The 17,788-nt window shown below is 35.4% G+C and overlaps 1 protein-coding gene across 2 annotated transcripts in view; it reads left to right on the top strand.

The window, feature by feature from the left end:
• The window catches only part of phf24 (PHD finger protein 24), a 51,330-nt gene extending 36,149 nt beyond the window's left edge, over positions 1-15,181 (top strand). The window contains exons 4-9 of one of the 2 annotated variants that reach the window (XM_038268339.1): positions 5,482-5,560; positions 7,159-7,361; positions 7,838-8,001; positions 10,869-10,901; positions 13,351-13,428; positions 14,053-15,181. In XM_038268339.1, the coding sequence (XP_038124267.1) occupies positions 5,482-5,560; positions 7,159-7,361; positions 7,838-8,001; positions 10,869-10,901; positions 13,351-13,428; positions 14,053-14,149 (654 nt within the window). In that variant the 3' untranslated portion in view covers positions 14,150-15,181. The remainder of the gene's footprint in view (positions 1-5,481; positions 5,561-7,158; positions 7,362-7,837; positions 8,002-10,868; positions 10,902-13,350; positions 13,429-14,052) is intronic. The other variant, XM_038268340.1, reaches the window with a different exon arrangement.
• The last annotated feature ends 2,607 nt before the right edge of the window (positions 15,182-17,788 follow it).

Raw genomic sequence — 17,788 nt, 5'->3', positions numbered from 1 at the left:
GGGAGTTTACGGGGGTTTACGGGGACGAAAATCTCACTTTTCATGCAGTGAGAACTCAAAAGGGGAGAACTATAACAACCCTGGGAATCCAGGTGAAACCATTGGAATTGAAAGTTGAAAGGTAAATCATAGGGCTCATTAGTTATGTAGACCAGAGCTTTTTAAATACAGCACATATACAGCAAATAAGCAATCTAGAGTTAATTGCATTAAGCTGGAATCAACTCACAACCTCCACTCACCTACCTTTCCCTCTTATACATCACAAATACTTTCGTGATTCTTGTCTTGTGAATTTGCACAATTTATGTGCTTGTTTGAATCATGTGCATGTGTGGATTGTGCTGTGCATGTGTGGATCTTATACCGTGTGGATCTTATCACATATTTGAATTTGTAAATATTTGAGACTCTTTTAACTCCATTAAAGACCGTTCTCTTTCTAGTCACAAGTGTAATGTAGTGATATTAAATCAGCTATGTGGTCTTCATTATTTGTGTGTTCCACACTTGCTAATATTTAATCACCTCTAACACAGAGTTTGATCAAAAGTAGCTTTCCAGTGGCTCTAGTGGAGTTTGTACCAAAATCTGCTTGCATTGCTCTCCAAATTTATTCATTCATGAATTGTGTCTGTGTGGTAATGTTAGGTGGCATGCACAGTTCTCTTCGTTGTAGCTTTTAGCTGTCTAATGTTAAGGTTAATGGTGAGGCTGCGAGGTAAATATTTGTTTCAGTTACAAAAACAAACCAAACAACACTGAAGGCTATAACAGGATTCATCCAGTACCAATTCCCTGTATTTTGCTCCTTCTATCCTCCATAAATTCTGAAATGCTTCCTTGCTTCTGTGTTATAATAGAATATAAATATCCTTTATTGTTCATTAGTGGCAAAATTAAAATGTCCTAGATGTTGTATGAGGTGAATGGAGATATGCAGGTTCACACAGACAAAAAAATATAATGTAAAAAAAAAAAAAAAGAATAGGATGATGTGCAGTATAGTTATATTTTGAAACTATGTGGAAATACTGTGAAAATTGTATAAAAAAGTAAGGAGTATGCAACTAAGCAGGATGACCTAATAAAATGTATTTAAGTATAAAAACACAAAGAATTTTTTTTATAAAAACACAGCTGAGGTATAAACACATTATCTGAAAAGACAAAAAAAAAAAAAATGCTTCCAGAGGGGTACTGCACAGAAATTTTGGGTTTTGTTCAGTGTTTGTTTTTTTGCATAAATTATATTTTACACAGAGACCAGAAAAATTCAAATTTTCTCTCATCATAACAAAGCACCATCTTGGACATGTTTGACAGTTTTTTTGTTGCTTCTTTTTTAATCACAAACTACAAACCAGACCTTCTACCAATAATGGCTTCATACTTGCCTTGCTTTTATAAGTCCAGATTTGTTTGTTAATTATTAAAGGTTATAATATTAATTAATACATCAAATGAGGTGTGGGTATTTGGATATTCTCTTGAGTTTTCATTGGAATGTGAGTATTCTGCAAGGTTAATGAGATTCATTGTAAAGTTCTTGTTCATGTTGTTTATGAAAAAAAAGGTACAACTGAGTTTTAACATAACAGCTTCTCATCCTGAATTTATAGCAAATGTATGAATTACTCTCCAGCAAACAAATGATGCAATCAGTGGTTGTGAAAAGCAAACAGCTGCACTGCTTCTGTTAAGACCCTTCAAACCGAGGCAGGCACTTCACTGTCTTCTCCTATCCCTGAGAATGAAATGCTCTTTGCCAAGCATTTGCACTGAGGGAATATTTTCCCCCCAGTTGGGAAGGCGGTTACTCAGTGACTAAATTCCTTCACTGTGTTTAGAAGGAGAAACATTTAAACGAGGGGGAGAAAGAAAACAATTCATCCTGATTTTAAATAGTTTGCTTTGTCTGCAGAGACAATACATAGAAATCCTCTTTTTTTGACACCACACTGATAGAGTTGAAAAAAAAAAGCTTAAATGTGTAAAGAATAAGTAAAACCATGGTAGAAATGTGGAAATGTAGAAAAGTCTTAAACATGCTGTTCATTTCTACTGAGACATTTTAAGTTATAATCGAAAATTTTGTTTTTTGGAAACATTGTATTGGAGCATTTTCAACAGAAAAATTACCTGCTAATAAAGCATTGAAGTAAAAATATGACTGCAAATTTGTGTAATGATGAGGAAAAGAAACTGACAGTTAAACCTCTTAGGAATTAATGCTGGTTATAAATATGTGTTTATCAACACATCACTGACATTATCCAGGCAGGCTCAAAGATCTATTTATACAGTTTGTAAGCATAAAATTAGACCAGGATATTATTTATATCCTCAATTCCTACTGGAGTCTTTTGTCTGCCAGAAAATATTTTTTAAAAAGATGCTCTCATATAGGTTCTGCTATAAATAGAACAAACTGAAATGGCATCATGCACATGCAGCAATATGATGAAAGGACATATTTGAAGTATAGGGTTGTTGAATGTTTTTCAGTCCTTTGATGTTGCTATGGGTTACGAGTGTAAGTAGAATTTTATTTTAGGAGCACAGAAACTCACCAGAAGGTGCTGGTTCTTCACAACAGTATTTTTCATTTGTTGTGATTCATAATGGTAGAAAAACCACCAAAAGAAAATATTTGAGGAACTCTTACAGAAGAACTTAGGTCCAATGCTCTAAAGCATAAGGGAAAGGTAGATAGGGACAGCAAACAAGATCAGATTTCATTTCAGGGTCAGAATTTGTCTAACTAACAATGAAAATTAATGCAAATACTGAGATTTATAAAATTATGGTTTGTAATATACGAGTTCAAGTGAAGCCAACAAAGTTAAACTGACTTTCTGTTTGGCTGAAGCTTGATAAATAATGCATGCACCTTCAGATGTGTGGAATAACAAAACACTGTATATTTAGCTTTGTGCTACAGTTTAAATGCATAGGAATTTAGGTTTTTGTCTTCTTGCTTCCTCCTGAAATGTGTCTATGTTTAGTTTTTGAGTGAATTCTATGATGAAATAGCATGGTCAGCCAGACTGACAACATGTACAGTAACAGCCATTCAAAATGGCCCTTCTCAGTCAAACGCCAGCCGAATGGCAGCCAACTTTCAGCCACTGGAGTGATCCCCTCTTACTCCTGGGCATGCATATTGTTTTATTCTCACTGAATTACAGCTAAATAGGAGAAGGCACTTCTCTTTAGATCTTAATGTCCACATATCATGACAGAAAGAATTTTTTAGTACAAAGATTGATGTTTAAAAAATGAATCTTAGGGGGGCAGCCAAGGACCAGTCAAGGGCCCATTAAGGGAAGTGGGGAAATTTTGATTGGCTACTACTGTATGTATGTGGTATATGAGTCTCGTAAAGAGCTAGAGTTAGCATCATCATGTTAGAACCAATCACAAAAACTCCAAGCAAGGTATAGTCTGTAACATATGTCAAATATAAGAATAGCCAGTGGAAAAATTGCAGATACATCATTTTTAATAAGAAATGGCACTAAAGCTGTCCTTTGCTGAGGTTTTAAAGTTAGATTGATTTCATTTATGACATCAGAAAAGGCATTGTTACAGTAAAATATTGCTCTACTGTGGTCATATTCATGCTAGCAGAAAGGCGCTGAGCGTAAGGCATTAAAGTCTCTCCTCCCACACTGTGATAGGTCCAGCCAGATTATGCAAATTATCCTCCTTGTAGTTCAGTCTGGCAGTGCCAGGCTAATGATGAAAAGCAAGCAGCAAGTAGTCTTTGGAGGACAAGCACAAAACAATGTTTCCTAATGTTCCTTTCAAATATAAGGTCTTGGTCTGTTTTTAGAATCCTACTAGTTAAGTATGTATGATCTATGACTGTAGATCCTCTACAGTACAGTCACAGAAAAGAGTACCGGTATTAGACCAATCACATTGTTTTTCTCTTATTTTTTTTAATCCTCACGCATGCTTCCTGAAAAATACACTGAGCCAAAAAAAAAAGTTGAAAACAAAGGTGGTCTGATATTTTGTATCCAATGAAAGTAATATTACTAAGAAATAGCCATAGACCTCTTTCACATCCCTGTGAACAGTACAAAGTACATTAACTTGGAGCTAGTTTGTTAAAGGGTGGGGACTGTTTTTATTACAAATTGTGCCAGTTTACAACAGATGCAGTTAGTGTGATTTAGTGTTTAATTTTGAATTTTCATTGACTTTTAAACTGCATCAAGGTCTGAATGTATGTTATTTTAGTCAATATGAAAATAAATACTTAAGGACATTAAACGGGGCAGATGCTTCCTTTTGAGAATTAAATGTCCTTTTTTTTTTTTTTTACAAAATGTACAAAATAGAAAATACCAATGTTTAGCTCTGAGACAGACAGGTGAATGCTTATTACATCAGCTTTTATAAATGCTGGAATTAGTATGATAACCGGGTGTTTGGCAGTTACTGTGCTCTACATGACAGTTAAAAAAAGAAGGAAATTATCAAGCAATCTGTTGCTCAGCTCCTGCTGGCCGATGTAATGAGATCATGACTTTCTTTTTGGTGATCTACTTAATGTGTAAGTAGTGGAAAATTCAGGCATATTTCTTATTCATTAAATGGCTTAGTGAGGGTTTAAATTGTTTCTTATCTTTTTCAGATATTTTTTGCTATTACAGATAAAACATGGCTGTTATATAAATGACTTTGCCTTTTGGAGCTCTTGCAGAAAAAAAATGAAAAATGAAAAGTAGCTATTTTTGCTTTATTTTGCTATATTAAAGAAGCCAGGACCAATTTTATAACATACCACATCTGTTACAGTATAAAAACCCCTTAAGCGTTCTGTTGCATTAGAACCAATTTCATGTGTTTGCCTGCAATTTTAGATGTAGAGACTGGCATAAAATAATGGCCTCTTACAGCCTCGCTGGTTAATGCTCTCCTTGCGTGGCCCTTTAGTTAAGTTATTGGTTTTCCGTTTGAAATAATGATTTGAATAGTGCTTTGTCCTATGGTCGGAGCTTTAGATATTGTTTTAAAGCACAACCTTCTTTACTTGTTTAGCATACTGTGTCCACTAATGTTCCCCTAACAAACCTCTATCTTTATTTTTTATATTTATTTTTAGAATATTCCCTTTTTTGAGTCCTAATTATGCGTTACTGTTCTTCTGTCTAAAACATAAAATCTTAAGGAATTACATTATGGTTAAGGAAATGTTATATTAAAAGTCAACGTTCATCATAGTCAAAAATTCAATTGGAATGAATATTTTTTTAAGGCTGTATGTCAGAGATTGCTTGTTTTTATGGTTTGTGTGAGTGCCTATGGCTAGTGGCAGAATGACTGTTGATGAATTGTATATTGTATATTTTCCTAAGATACCATGAAAACCATGAAATTTGAATTAACTTCATGAAGTTTTGTTGATGTAAGACTGGGCTATTTTAACTGTTGTCAAACTTGCTTTTATCACCCTTTATCCTGCAGGACAATGTGAATCTTCTTCTAACAGAGGAAGAGTTGTACAGTCTGATGGAGACATTCAAACAGTGCAAGATCATCCCAGGTGAGTCAGCAAATATAATGTATTTCAATTTGTTTATTTGACAGGGATTTGTACATTAAAAAGCATTCCTACAAATGCACCAGAATTAGCCAAAATGCTATTTTTCATCTGTTGTCCCTGGATAGATCTTAAAATTGTCTACCTAAAAAAACACAATAGTACGCATTTTACAATGAAAAATACAAATATAAAAAGAAATAAAAACAGCTATAACTTAGGGCTGGGCAGAATTTTTTCACACACTCCGGGGTTTCCATAGACGGGTCACATCGGTTCTTCAGTTAATTTTATTAGATGTGCACATATTACTGATAGACTAGCTTACTGTTTAATACTACTAGCTGCAAACATTTAGCGTGTTTTATTTTCAGTTTTTTTCGATGAGACATGTTTTTTTTACAAGCATGTTTCACAGATTGAACTTGGTTGCACTTTAAATTCAGGTCACCTCCCAGACGGGAGGTGACCTGAATTTTAAATCAAAGCTTATTTTTGACAGTATTGTTAAATGATATTTATAGGGGGAAAAAAATCTTTGATTTATTGGATTTCGTAGGACAAAAATCAAGAGATTATATTTTTAGGTCAAATCGCCTAGGCCTAGAATCCTGGGGTCCTTGCTTAACAAGTTAAGCTAGTGAATAAATTTATATTCAAGATATAGCAATATTTATTCAATTTTAGTTCTCAACATTTGGAACAGTTTCCTTACACTAGCTCCTTGTAGCTCAGAGAATAAAATGTATTTTTCTGATTTTAAATGAATAGATTAAGTCCAAAATATATGACAGATCTGTTATCAGAAGTATCAACCTTCTAAATCACTGAGGTCTTCTAGTTCCAGCCTACTCTGTACCCCCAGAACTAGAACCAAACATGGAGAAGCAGCATTTAGGTCCTATCCTCTGCTTATCTGGAACAAACTCCAAGAAATTTGTTAAAATGCTGAAAGCCTGAGTTATTTTACGTCAAACTTAAAAACCCATTTGTTTAGACCTACCTTTGACTATTGAACTTAAACTAACTGAGGTATCATTAGTTTAATGTTGTGGTCCAACTGCTTTGTTTGTTTTACTAACTGATTTTATTATGTTTTAAGCTTTTTTTGCTTTTCTTCAGCTTTTATTTTATTATTTTTTTTCAGTTTTATTGTTTAATTAATGTAAAGCACTTTAAATTGTAATTGTACTGAACAGTTCTATACAAATAAACTTGCCTTTCCTGTTAGTGGTTGTTTTCATGCTACGATAAACCCAAAAAATGTTTTATATATATTTTTTATATTCCCATTGCCTCTACTAAATCTCATTAGCTGTTAAACAAAACAACTTAAAATAAAACATTTCTAAATGTTATTATCTAGCACTTAACTACTAATCATGTATTCTCTTAGTGCAGATTACCAAATGAAAATTTGAACCTGTTTTCTTCAAAGTACAAACTTTTCTTAGACCTAGATTTTTTTCAGTCTCTGCAGGATGACAGGGATAGGTGGTCCCATATTCTCTGTAGATGAGTCATCCTAAACTAATTATATCTAGAAGATCAGTGGGTGACTAATTTACTCTGATGTGATGAATTGCTCCTTGCCGTTGTAGAGTCATGCCTGGTGTCAGATGAGCTGCTGCAGTACCGCCACTTTGTATCCAAGCAGCAGTTTGATAAGGACCTGAGTGATGAACAAGAGGAGGAGGTTTTGGCCCAGTTTGCCTCTCTGGATCCAGAGAAGCAGGGTCAGATCGAATGGTCAGACTTTCTCTACTTTGAGTCTCTGGCTGTTTTGAGGAAGTTCCGGACAGAGGTATAGTATTTGGATGGTAGAAAAAAGTTGTTTGGTATTTAAAGAGTGAAAGGGTCAAAAACCTTTGTGTGTAACAGTCCAGATGTGTGTCTTTCACAAAAGCACACTCTAAAAAGTGTTATGGAAAAAAGAAAGTTTGCAGCATTTATTCGGTTGCTGACTTTATTCCAGCGCCTAATTTGTCTTGACTTTATCATCACTGATAACAACAGACTGGATTTGACTTTCGGGCAATGATTAATTTTGTATTTCATAATTTGTTTTTCTCTGCAGTAGCATGGGGTAAAGCAGTGCTTGCAGATTATGTTGGTCAATGTTAATATGACTGAAATGTTTGGGACTTCCAACAATATTAAAATAACTTGAATCATTTCTGTTTATGGACTTTATATGATCAATATAAGCAAGAACATATAGTGTTATAGTTCACTGACTTCTAACAAATAATGACAGAGATTTTCTAATATTTATTTCAGAACTCACTTGTGCGTCTGTTGACTGCAAAGGAAAGAGACAAGGCAAGATCGGTTTTCCAAGGACTGGTCACAGATAAAGATGGTATGATCACAAGAGCAGAATGCCGCCAGGCCCAGCAGTCCTGGTTCCACAAACTTAAAGATCCTCAGTCTTGCAATGTCAGGTGAGGACACAAATGCGTCACTAAAAAAAGGCAGCAGTTTGGGGAGTCCGGATCTCATTTGCATGCAGACAGCAGATGGTGGGGCTATTAAAAAAGGATGGACTGCTTAAGGAATAGAGACAAACATGGAGAGAAGGAAACAGTTGTTATATATGCTTCATGAAGTGAATCTAAGTCATGAACATTGTCCATTTTTCCTTTTGTGCTCTTAACACACCGAAACAACTACTTTGCTCATCAATAAACAGAGGACTTTATAAAACACATATTAAGTTTAGCTTATTGATTTAAGAATCATTTATTTCATTCATCCAAATAAAATATTAATTCTGCATGTTTAGTCAATAACATTTGGCATTAACATATTTCCCACTAAGTTTCATTACCTCTTTTTTTTCACACTTTAAATCAGTAAACCAATTGACTTAACTAGCCTGCATTTTGGTTTCATTTAGGTGTTTGTGTGTGTCTCTCATCTAACGGCCCTTAAGGACATCTGAATAATAAGTAAGCTGACAATTCTGGTTGCCTTGAAGTGCAGAATGAGATCATTCTCACAACACTGCAGTTCAATAATTGAAAAAAGGGGAAAAAAAGTAATTGCTAAGGCTTTTTCCAAATGCAACCAACTTAATTTATTTAAACAAACAAGCTGAGCATTATTTAAAAGTTGGATGGCTTTTCAATTTAGAAATTAAAAGTACTGTGTATGCAGCTGATGAGTAATTAGGCTTTGAAATTATGTAGATATGAACAAATAACCTGAAAATATCTTATTAGAAGGAATGACAGACAAATATTTTAATAAAAAATCCCTTTAAAGTCTCAGTGTTGTAAGGTAATCTTTGAGGAGAAACTGGATTACCGTAGCAGCCATTCAAAATGGCCCTTCCCAGTCAAACGGCAGCCGAATGGTAGCAAAATCCCCTCCAACTTCCAACCACTGGCCTTCTCCTGGGCGTGCTTTTTTTTTTTTACTCTGACTCCACCCTTTTACTGAATTACAGGGTCTGACCAGGAGATAACATTTCTCTTTAGATCTTAATTTCCAGAAATCATGACAGAAAGCATATTTTAGTACAAAGGACCAACTAAGGGCCCATCAAGGAAAGTGGGGAAATTTTTAATGGCTACTAGAGTATATGAGATTCTAAATTTGTAATTCTTTTCACAGTGTAAAAACAGTCGAGTCACAGAATCCAAAGGTGTCCAAATCCACTAATCCTCCTGACCCCTTCAAATATGGCTGGGAGGATGGGTGTTTTTTTTGGTCCATAATTTCACATGATTTAGTGTGGGTCGAAGTAAATTGGGTAACAATGGCAGATGATGCTGAAAAAAATTGTGAATAAATAACAAAACAAAAAAATATACTTTCTATGACCTAAAATAAACTTTTAAGGAATTGTCTTTTATTCTTATTGTTTTATTCTTAAATATCTGCTTGTTTTTTGAGTCCATCTACTTTAAGGTTCAGCATTTAATGGTGTCAGCTCACTTCTGCAGGTGTTCACAGTCCTCCGCCCCCATCCTAGAAAAGGCGCTTGATTCTCAGCTCCCCTTGCTGATCCTACATTACAACTGGGCTTAACTTATAGATGGAAGTTAAACACAGAACTTTTTTAAATAATATGGAATCATAATTTTTTTTTTGCTTCATAAACTCTCTTAATACTCAGTAAATATTGGCTGATATTAAGTTTAAGCTTCAAAACTAGATAATATTATTTAACTCTATTGGCGGTTTATGAGGAGATGAGTAATTAGCTCATCTTCACATGCCTGCAGCCATGGTATTAATGCTGCTTTTCTTAGATCAAGTAAAAAAAAATCTGAGCAAACAGCCAGGATCGAGTCAAAAATATTTAATTTATTCTCAGTATTTTGAATTGAAAAAAAACCTTTATGTTAATCTTATTGTTTTTGCCCGACACCTTCTACACATCATTTAATCATATTCCTTTCTAAATTCTAAAATAGTATATATAAAGCTTCCAAAAAAAAAAACCTTTTATATTTTTTAAGGCAATTGGATGGAAATTGCCTTAAAAAATGGAAAATGGACCTGTTGGTCGGATTTGGATCATTTCTAAACTTATACACCTAAAAAAAATCATTAACTTAAATGCTGAAAACTGATGAACAGATGAGCAACATTTGTTCTTCCATTATTAATATCAGATTCTGAAGAGGCAAAGCAGCCCCACACTGTCTGAACATTATTCTTGAGGCACAATGCTATTTTTCCACTTCGTATTTTCAGAGGTCTGAAGGATTGTTCAGATAATTTATAGGCTTTGTGTTCTTTTTGATCTTGAAACTCCCTTGTTAATACTAGTGTTATTATACCCTGTTCAAGGAGTTAAATCCCAAACAGTTACTGTAGCTAAGGTAAATCCTGTGTTTTAGTTCTGGTTCATGATTCTTCTGTGACCTCTGTTGAAGTAATTCTAGGAGACTGAGTACTCCTGAAAAGGATAATCACTACTTCATGTTTTCTCTGTATGTAAAACACAGCTCTCTCTGCAGTTTATCAGCATAAAAGGAAAAACAGATCAATTCTGTAAGACATTTAATATTTTTTCACATTTGATGATTTACTTGCTACAGTATTTTGTAACACCTTAAAAATCCAAATGCACTAGATGTTCTAAAACATATTAATTTCATATGAAGGCCAGGTAATTGATAAATATACCCCAATCATTGAAATTTGACGTCCATAGTGTGATATGTGTCCATTCATCATCAGCAACATCTAATAGAGTGTGCATGGGCATTGTTTTCTAACTCTTTACCTTTTGTGATGGTGCTGTCACATCTCTTGTGCTCTACCATTCCACATTCCTCTCACCTATTCCTAACAGACTCATGGGATTCTGCTCTCCTATCACTTGTGGGTGAGTGTGACTCAGCACTGCATGGCTTGTGTTGTTTTCCTCACTTTTCCAGCCCTCATCACTTTCAAGTAGAAGAGATCCCTCTTAGATCCAACTGATACTCTTTTTAGTGATAAATCAATCAGAGGCATACATCATGGGCAATTAAGTGTAATGAGCAGAATGCAAGCTCTATAAATCCTTGGCTGATGCTACACAAGGTAAGGATCAGATTTAAGAAGGCTTCTAAGCTTGGGGATTAAAAAAAATGGTTTTGTGTTTCATTTTACGTAAGCGTTTTTTTAGGCTGTTCTGAGAAGACAACAGATGGAAATCAGTATCTCATCTGAAATAAATGTAACATATAACGCAGTCTTAGTCTTGCTCAGAGTATTTCAATGATTTCTTTTTATTTTCATTACAAAAAGTGCCATTCAAAGAGATGAGCAAATAAAGCCTCTTTTCCAATGAAAATAGTGTGCTAACGCAAGTTTTTCAAACATGGGTTGACCCGCTAACAGTCAGCATTTGGGTCGCTTCCCACTGGAAAAAAAGCTGGGCCTAACCCCTCACTTGCGAGATGCTTTGCCTCTGTTCCCGCACAGTTACGTGTTAGGTGACACCATCACCCTCGGTTAGTGTTGGTGATGTCACTAGTGGAACATGAATCAGGAAAGTAAACAATGGAGAGCAATGTGTAAGGAAGCAAGAGCATAGTAAAGGCCAATTTATACTTCTGACGCATAGCCTCTGCAACTGTCACATCTGTCTCTCTGTGCGACCACGCATCCTGCGCAGAGGTTCTGCAACTGTTGCTGTGCACCTCAAAAAAATCCTGACTACGCGTCAGACGGTCGCAAACCCATGCAGAGTGCGCAGACAAAAAGCAGCTGTGAATGGTCCTTGGTATGCCTTTCTGGCTGTCTGTGTGATCGTCCTTCTCGATTTGGTGCTGGGGCTTGCCATTTTTAAAAACCGAGGAGTAATAACAACAATGGATAACCACAACAAAAGGTTGATTGAGGAGGTTTGGAAGTACAACCACTTGTACAATGCCTCACACATGTTGTTTTGGAAAATTAACACTCCTGCCAGCGTCGTCGAAGAAGTTCTCGTGAGTTCTCGAATAGGCTCCCCCTAACGCATTGGCTGGAAACTGCTGTCTATCCCTTGAAAATTCAGACCGACGTTGCAGAAGCATACCAGCAAAACTGGGTCACGACCAGACGCAAGCGACATTTGATTATGTGCCGTTGCAGAAGTATAATCCGCCCTTAAGTGTGTTTTATTGTTTTGCTCTTTCATCTGTCTCAAACACTCTTACCAGTGCTGCGCCATTTTTATTGAATGTAAGATTGTTTCAGCTTGTTAGATCAGAAACAACTGGCATGGTGTGTTGACAACAGTACGTTGTGCTCAATGGTATCACATAATTTAGTGGGTCAACCCGGTTCTGGTCTTCCCACATCATAGCGGAGACAATTTTAATGCGGTTCGCTGGTCGAGTCGTTTCACCCAGGTAGAAACATGTCAGTGAGCCGTGCCCACTAAAAGCTGGTTGTCCCCGGGTTTAAACTGTTTTTTTCACCAGTGGGAAAGGGGTATAATATAACCCATGACTTGCAGCACGTCCAAAGTAACAACACTTTATAAAAAGTGGATTTCCAAATAATCACTGTTTTATATTCTATAAAAAATATAAATCACTTTTTGAGAAGAAGTGATAAGTGATAAAACTTTGATCTGTGCCATTTTATTTAACTCTGGCTCAATATTTAGTTGATTTACATGCTGGGAGCTGAACTTTCACCCTAAACTGATTCCTTTCAACTCTGAGTACAGTAGCTTCTTGAGCCTTTGAAAAAAAAGTCCATGCCATGATGCCACACAAAACTTTTTTATGACAAATAGATGGTCTGTTATATAACATGATGTTTGGTGTGGCTTTCATTCAACAACTTTTTATCCCATTAAAGAATATATTTTCAGCAGTCAATCTCTGCAGCTCATCCAAAGTTGCCAAAGGTCTTATGGCTTCTTCTCTGGTTTTGAGGTCCTTTCCAACAATCAGCTACTTTAGGTTCCTTCATTACTTACTTCAACGCATCCATCACTTCTCTTTCTGGGTCACAGGAAGCTTGGATCTATATCCAGCAGGTTTCAGAAACAGGGAAAGTTCACCATGGACAAGTTGCCTGTTAATTAAAGGGCAACACAGAGAAACACAATGAGGAACATCTAATGGCAATTTAGAGGCACCAATCAACCTCATAGTTATGTTTTTGGACTGTGGGAGGAAGCCAGAGTAACTCAGAACCATCTTGCTGCAAGGCAGCAGTGGTACAAACTTTGCCACAATTCAGCCTTGCTTTTCTTTCATGATTTACTCAGATAACAAAATATACTTGAGTTTATGGCTGTGATAAAGAAAAAAATTAAAAAGATTAATAAATTTTCCTCTCTGTCTTAGCATAAGTCACGTTGGCCCAATATGTGAGAGCAGTCCAGCCAGCTCTGGGAGCGAAAGAAGCAAGACAGACGAAAACAGGTTTGTACTTTTTTTCTGAACAAAACATTGACGGGAAACAATAGACTTCGAAAAATTCTTAAACACTCTGCTTAATTGGGTGATGCACCCCTGTGGAAGATGGAATTTTTTATTCAAAATGGTAAAAAGCTGCCTGCAGAAGGATAGAGTCGACCAACTGCAGCAGTGAGTTATCCTGTGCAAACGTGGCAACAGTGGAAAGAAACAACTCTGTTTTAACAATAAGAAAACCTATGATACAACTAGACTCATGACGAACATGCATACATTTTCACAACTGAAGATTTCCAAATAACATCGTACAGTGATCTATGACTCACATTACTGTTTGATCTCTGCAGCTGACTGAGAGGCAGGGGAGCTTTGCAGCTTTCTCACTGAACCGAAATAAACTTACATCTTACTCCGATAACATAGCTCTCTTGTGTTTTTAAAGGTTTTGTTGACATAAAAGAAAAAAAATCCCTAGTTTTACACAATTTATTTAAACCAATGAAATAGCAGCTTTCTACTCTATATTTTGTGCTAAAGAAACAAGTTAAATCTACATTTATAACTTTTAATGTGTGAGTAGAATGAATAGTTCATTAGATATTAAACATTTTGCTTTCTTGTCTTCAATAGGCTATTGAGCTGGGCAGACTTTTTGAGGGAAAGTGCCATCTACATTTTGGCAGCCCGTCCTAACAGCTCTGCCATGCACATCCGGATGCCTTTATAGTCCAAGATCCTCCACTGCAGCCTGCAGAGAGAGGAAGACAGATGTCCATGGATGAACAGCAGGAAAAGATTAACATGCTGACATGTTGTCATGAAGAATGAAACTGAGGAACCAGGTTAAAGCATCAAGAAGTAGAGAATGAAGCAATCAACTCTCCTCTCCAGTGTCACTTCAGCACAAGAAGACAGACAACTCAAGCTTGTGTGATACACAGACACCTCAAGTGGTAACAGCTGTCATAACTCCAAACCTCAACAGTTTTCAAAATGTGTAAGAGATTCTATGGGAGGGACAGTCGCCCTCTTCGTGATTAGCCGTTTTGTGATATTTCTGATACTTTGGGTATCGTCACAATGAAACAAGAAGCCAGGATGCTAAAAGTGGCATAAAGCCATAGGCGTTACATAACACACATTTCTGAGTGGGTTCATTGGTGTGATAAGCTGTAACTCTTCATTACTTTGAGCTTTATCATGTGTTAATGATAAACACATGACATTGTTGGATTTTCAGTTAAGCATCAGAACACCTGGTGAATTAATGCTATTCACATACAATAAAAGCCAATTGCTACACGCACTGATATAAATTATTATTCATTAAACGCCGTATTTATTCCTATATCATTAGATGAATCTTCTGTTTATCCCAGTTTCATCCAAGAATATGTGTTCTTCTCAAATACTAACTGTGAAAAAGATGTGAACATTAATGAAATCTAACCTTGTAAGTGATATGTATGTAAATGTATATACTGCCATATAGTCCAATTGCTTCTGTTGTGCTCTCAGAGCTGCACTATGACAAGTAAAAAACATTGCTTATTTTGTTCTAATCACAATATTTGCACCGTGAGAATGACATAAAATGTAATCATTATCTGACATAATCACCATAATGAGAGACTGACAGAAAGTCAGAGCTGAGAAGGAAAAGGTTTTGTTTTCCTAAGAGGCACAGCTATTGTGAATAAGATGTCTGGAAGAAAAAAAAAACATAAAGGACTTATGAGGAAGAGTGTAAATGAGACGTCCCTTTAAAGCACTGAAATATTTGACATTATGTAGTGTCTATTAAGGTTGTATGTCATGCTCTTTTAACGAATAAAGTATAGAAATAAAATAAAGTTCTTGGTTAAAGAGATATGTCACAGTGTGACAATAAACACTTGGCATTTAAACTTTGCTCTGTGTCCAGTATTCTTTTCATACATAATATTAACTATTCAGCCATTGTGAGGAGTTTTGCAGGGTGTCTGGAGCCTAATACATTTCCAGCCAATCACTGGGCAGAAGGAGATAATATCAAATCACAGTAAAGTATCATATTATATAGAATGTCATATAAAATATTATACAGGATAATATAATAATACAACATCTAAATATTTTGTGACATGACAATGTACATTACCTTTTATATATGTCTTTAATGTCTTATTTTCCTTTCTTTAAAACAGTAACAGTCCTCAGTAAATGGTTACCCTTTTGCAAATGACAGCTGACTGCATTTAAGTGTATCAAAGTAATTGGGCGAACATATAATTTGATGTCTTTAGAAAAAACGGAAAATCTTGAGTGTTTTTTCCTTAGACATTGAAGTAAATTTTAAAATCCAATCATCCTAATTATAAAGTTTGTGGTTAAAAAATAAAGTGCGGTTACCTTTGGAGACCCTGTTTGAATTGGATTTACTCTCCACTTTGACCACCATATTAAATTGTTAATCCCATTAAATTAAATCCTTTCAGACTGAAAATAATTATATAATTTTGATTTTGATTTTATGCAACTTAGGGTAGTCAGAATTAGAAAAATCTTTCTAAATAGTATTTTAAAGTACAAGGAATTTGTTTTGATGTTGATTTAGGTTCTACACAAGGACATTTCTATCTATTTTATCTAAAAAGTTTAAGATGTTTACACTAAGTTATGCGATTTGTTTCTGTTTTAACAGTCTGTTAACAAGCATGGTTACTTGAGAACAGGCAGATAGTCCCAACAACATTCTTTGAGGATTGTAAACCCTGCATTTACAGTTACAACATGTAAGTTTCAGGCTGACAGAAAATGTTGATTTTCATTAACTTTACCGATTTGGTTTTGTTCAGAACTTTCTCAGAGTGTCAGATGAATCCCTTGTTTCTCATGAAATGCAGTTCTATCATACTAGAAGCTGTTTTTGGTTCTTTGTGAAACATCTTTTGAATAGCTGGGCCGAGTTGCTGTTGGAGTGTGATCTAACTCTAAATTTTGCAATATTTAGGGCCAATTTTGTGAGTAAACCATATACTTTAAACGATATGGAAGCTTAACTGTCAACATGATAGAGGCAAGTTTTTCTTCTCTAGACAGTCTTATGGGGTCATCAATGGAAAGAGGAAACAAAAATCTGCTGTTCAGTCCATTCTGTGTTGTTTATTTAAATAAATTCCTGAACAATCTTTATTTCAATCCAAACTAAATCTTTTCACTGAATCCCACCTAACAGTGAGTGCTGGCACTTGTAGGAGCCCCTAAGGATGCTTAACAGCAGTTGAACATTTATCCTTTGCAGTGTTTTTCACCTCTGCTCCTCAAGACACTCTGTCTTGCATGTTTAAGTTGTTTTCCTTATTCAACACACCTGATTCAGATGGCTGCAGTTTGGAAAAGTACTCCGCTAACAATTGATAACAGGTGTGTAAAAAACTGAGAAACATCTAAAAAACAAGCATGCAGAGCAATGTGCCTTGAGGACCAGGGTTGAAAAACATTGTGTTATTTCATAGATTGTTGTTTAGTCTTAACCAAGTGGTTATATCCTGGCTGTAGAAGGACTTTTGATACTAGTGATGAAGACAGTAGGTAACCATAACTGATATAAGAAAACCATTAAAAACCATTCCCTTTTATAGCAACTACTCTACTCTAATTGAATCAGGCTGACAGATGATCTGTTCTTGTAAACACTGCCCTTACCCAACCTTAGGTTCATAGACATGATGAAAGCTGTCAGTTTATGATTGAGTTATGTTTTCATGATTAAAGTTTCATTAACTTCCATGACCCCTATAATTAAATTCTAGCACATTGTTTTTTATACTGTAGCAACGTTTATTCTAATTGCCACAATAAAAAAGTAACAGCAAAGTTTGAAAAGAAAAAAAAAAAAAAAGAAATTGCCACCGTAAACATATTCCTTATGGGACCAACAATGTTTAATTTTCACCAGGTGTCGACAATAACCCAAGTAACCCATAGATTGAAAAATAATAACAGAAAAGTATTTCACAAACCTACTGATATTTATTTAGAACATTGTATAAAAGACTTGTTTGTTAACTACAGCTTCAAGATGACTTTTGTATGGGAAAAATAGTCATATGCATCTCTCAGGTGGGATTTTGATCCATTCTTACTCACAAAGAAAAATTCAAATCTTGAAGGTTCTGTTGGCCTCTTTTATTTAATTGGATTGATATCAGGGGATTGACAGAGCTGAAGACGGGTGAGAGTTTCCTTGGTTCTGTTTGGGGTCGTCCTGCTGAAATTTCATCATTTCAGATTTCATCATTATAATTCTAGATGGACTATATAATAAGGGTGTTCCCAATTCCTCATACCGAGAACAGTAGACTTTACCCATCGAAAGCAATTC

Source organism: Cyprinodon tularosa, unplaced genomic scaffold (assembly GCF_016077235.1).
Source record: "Cyprinodon tularosa strain WSP-4 unplaced genomic scaffold, ASM1607723v1 ctg7, whole genome shotgun sequence".
NCBI lineage: Eukaryota > Metazoa > Chordata > Actinopteri > Cyprinodontiformes > Cyprinodontidae > Cyprinodon > Cyprinodon tularosa.
The sequence above is the reverse complement of the archived record's forward strand: the minus strand, read 5'-3'. Positions and strand labels throughout refer to the sequence as shown.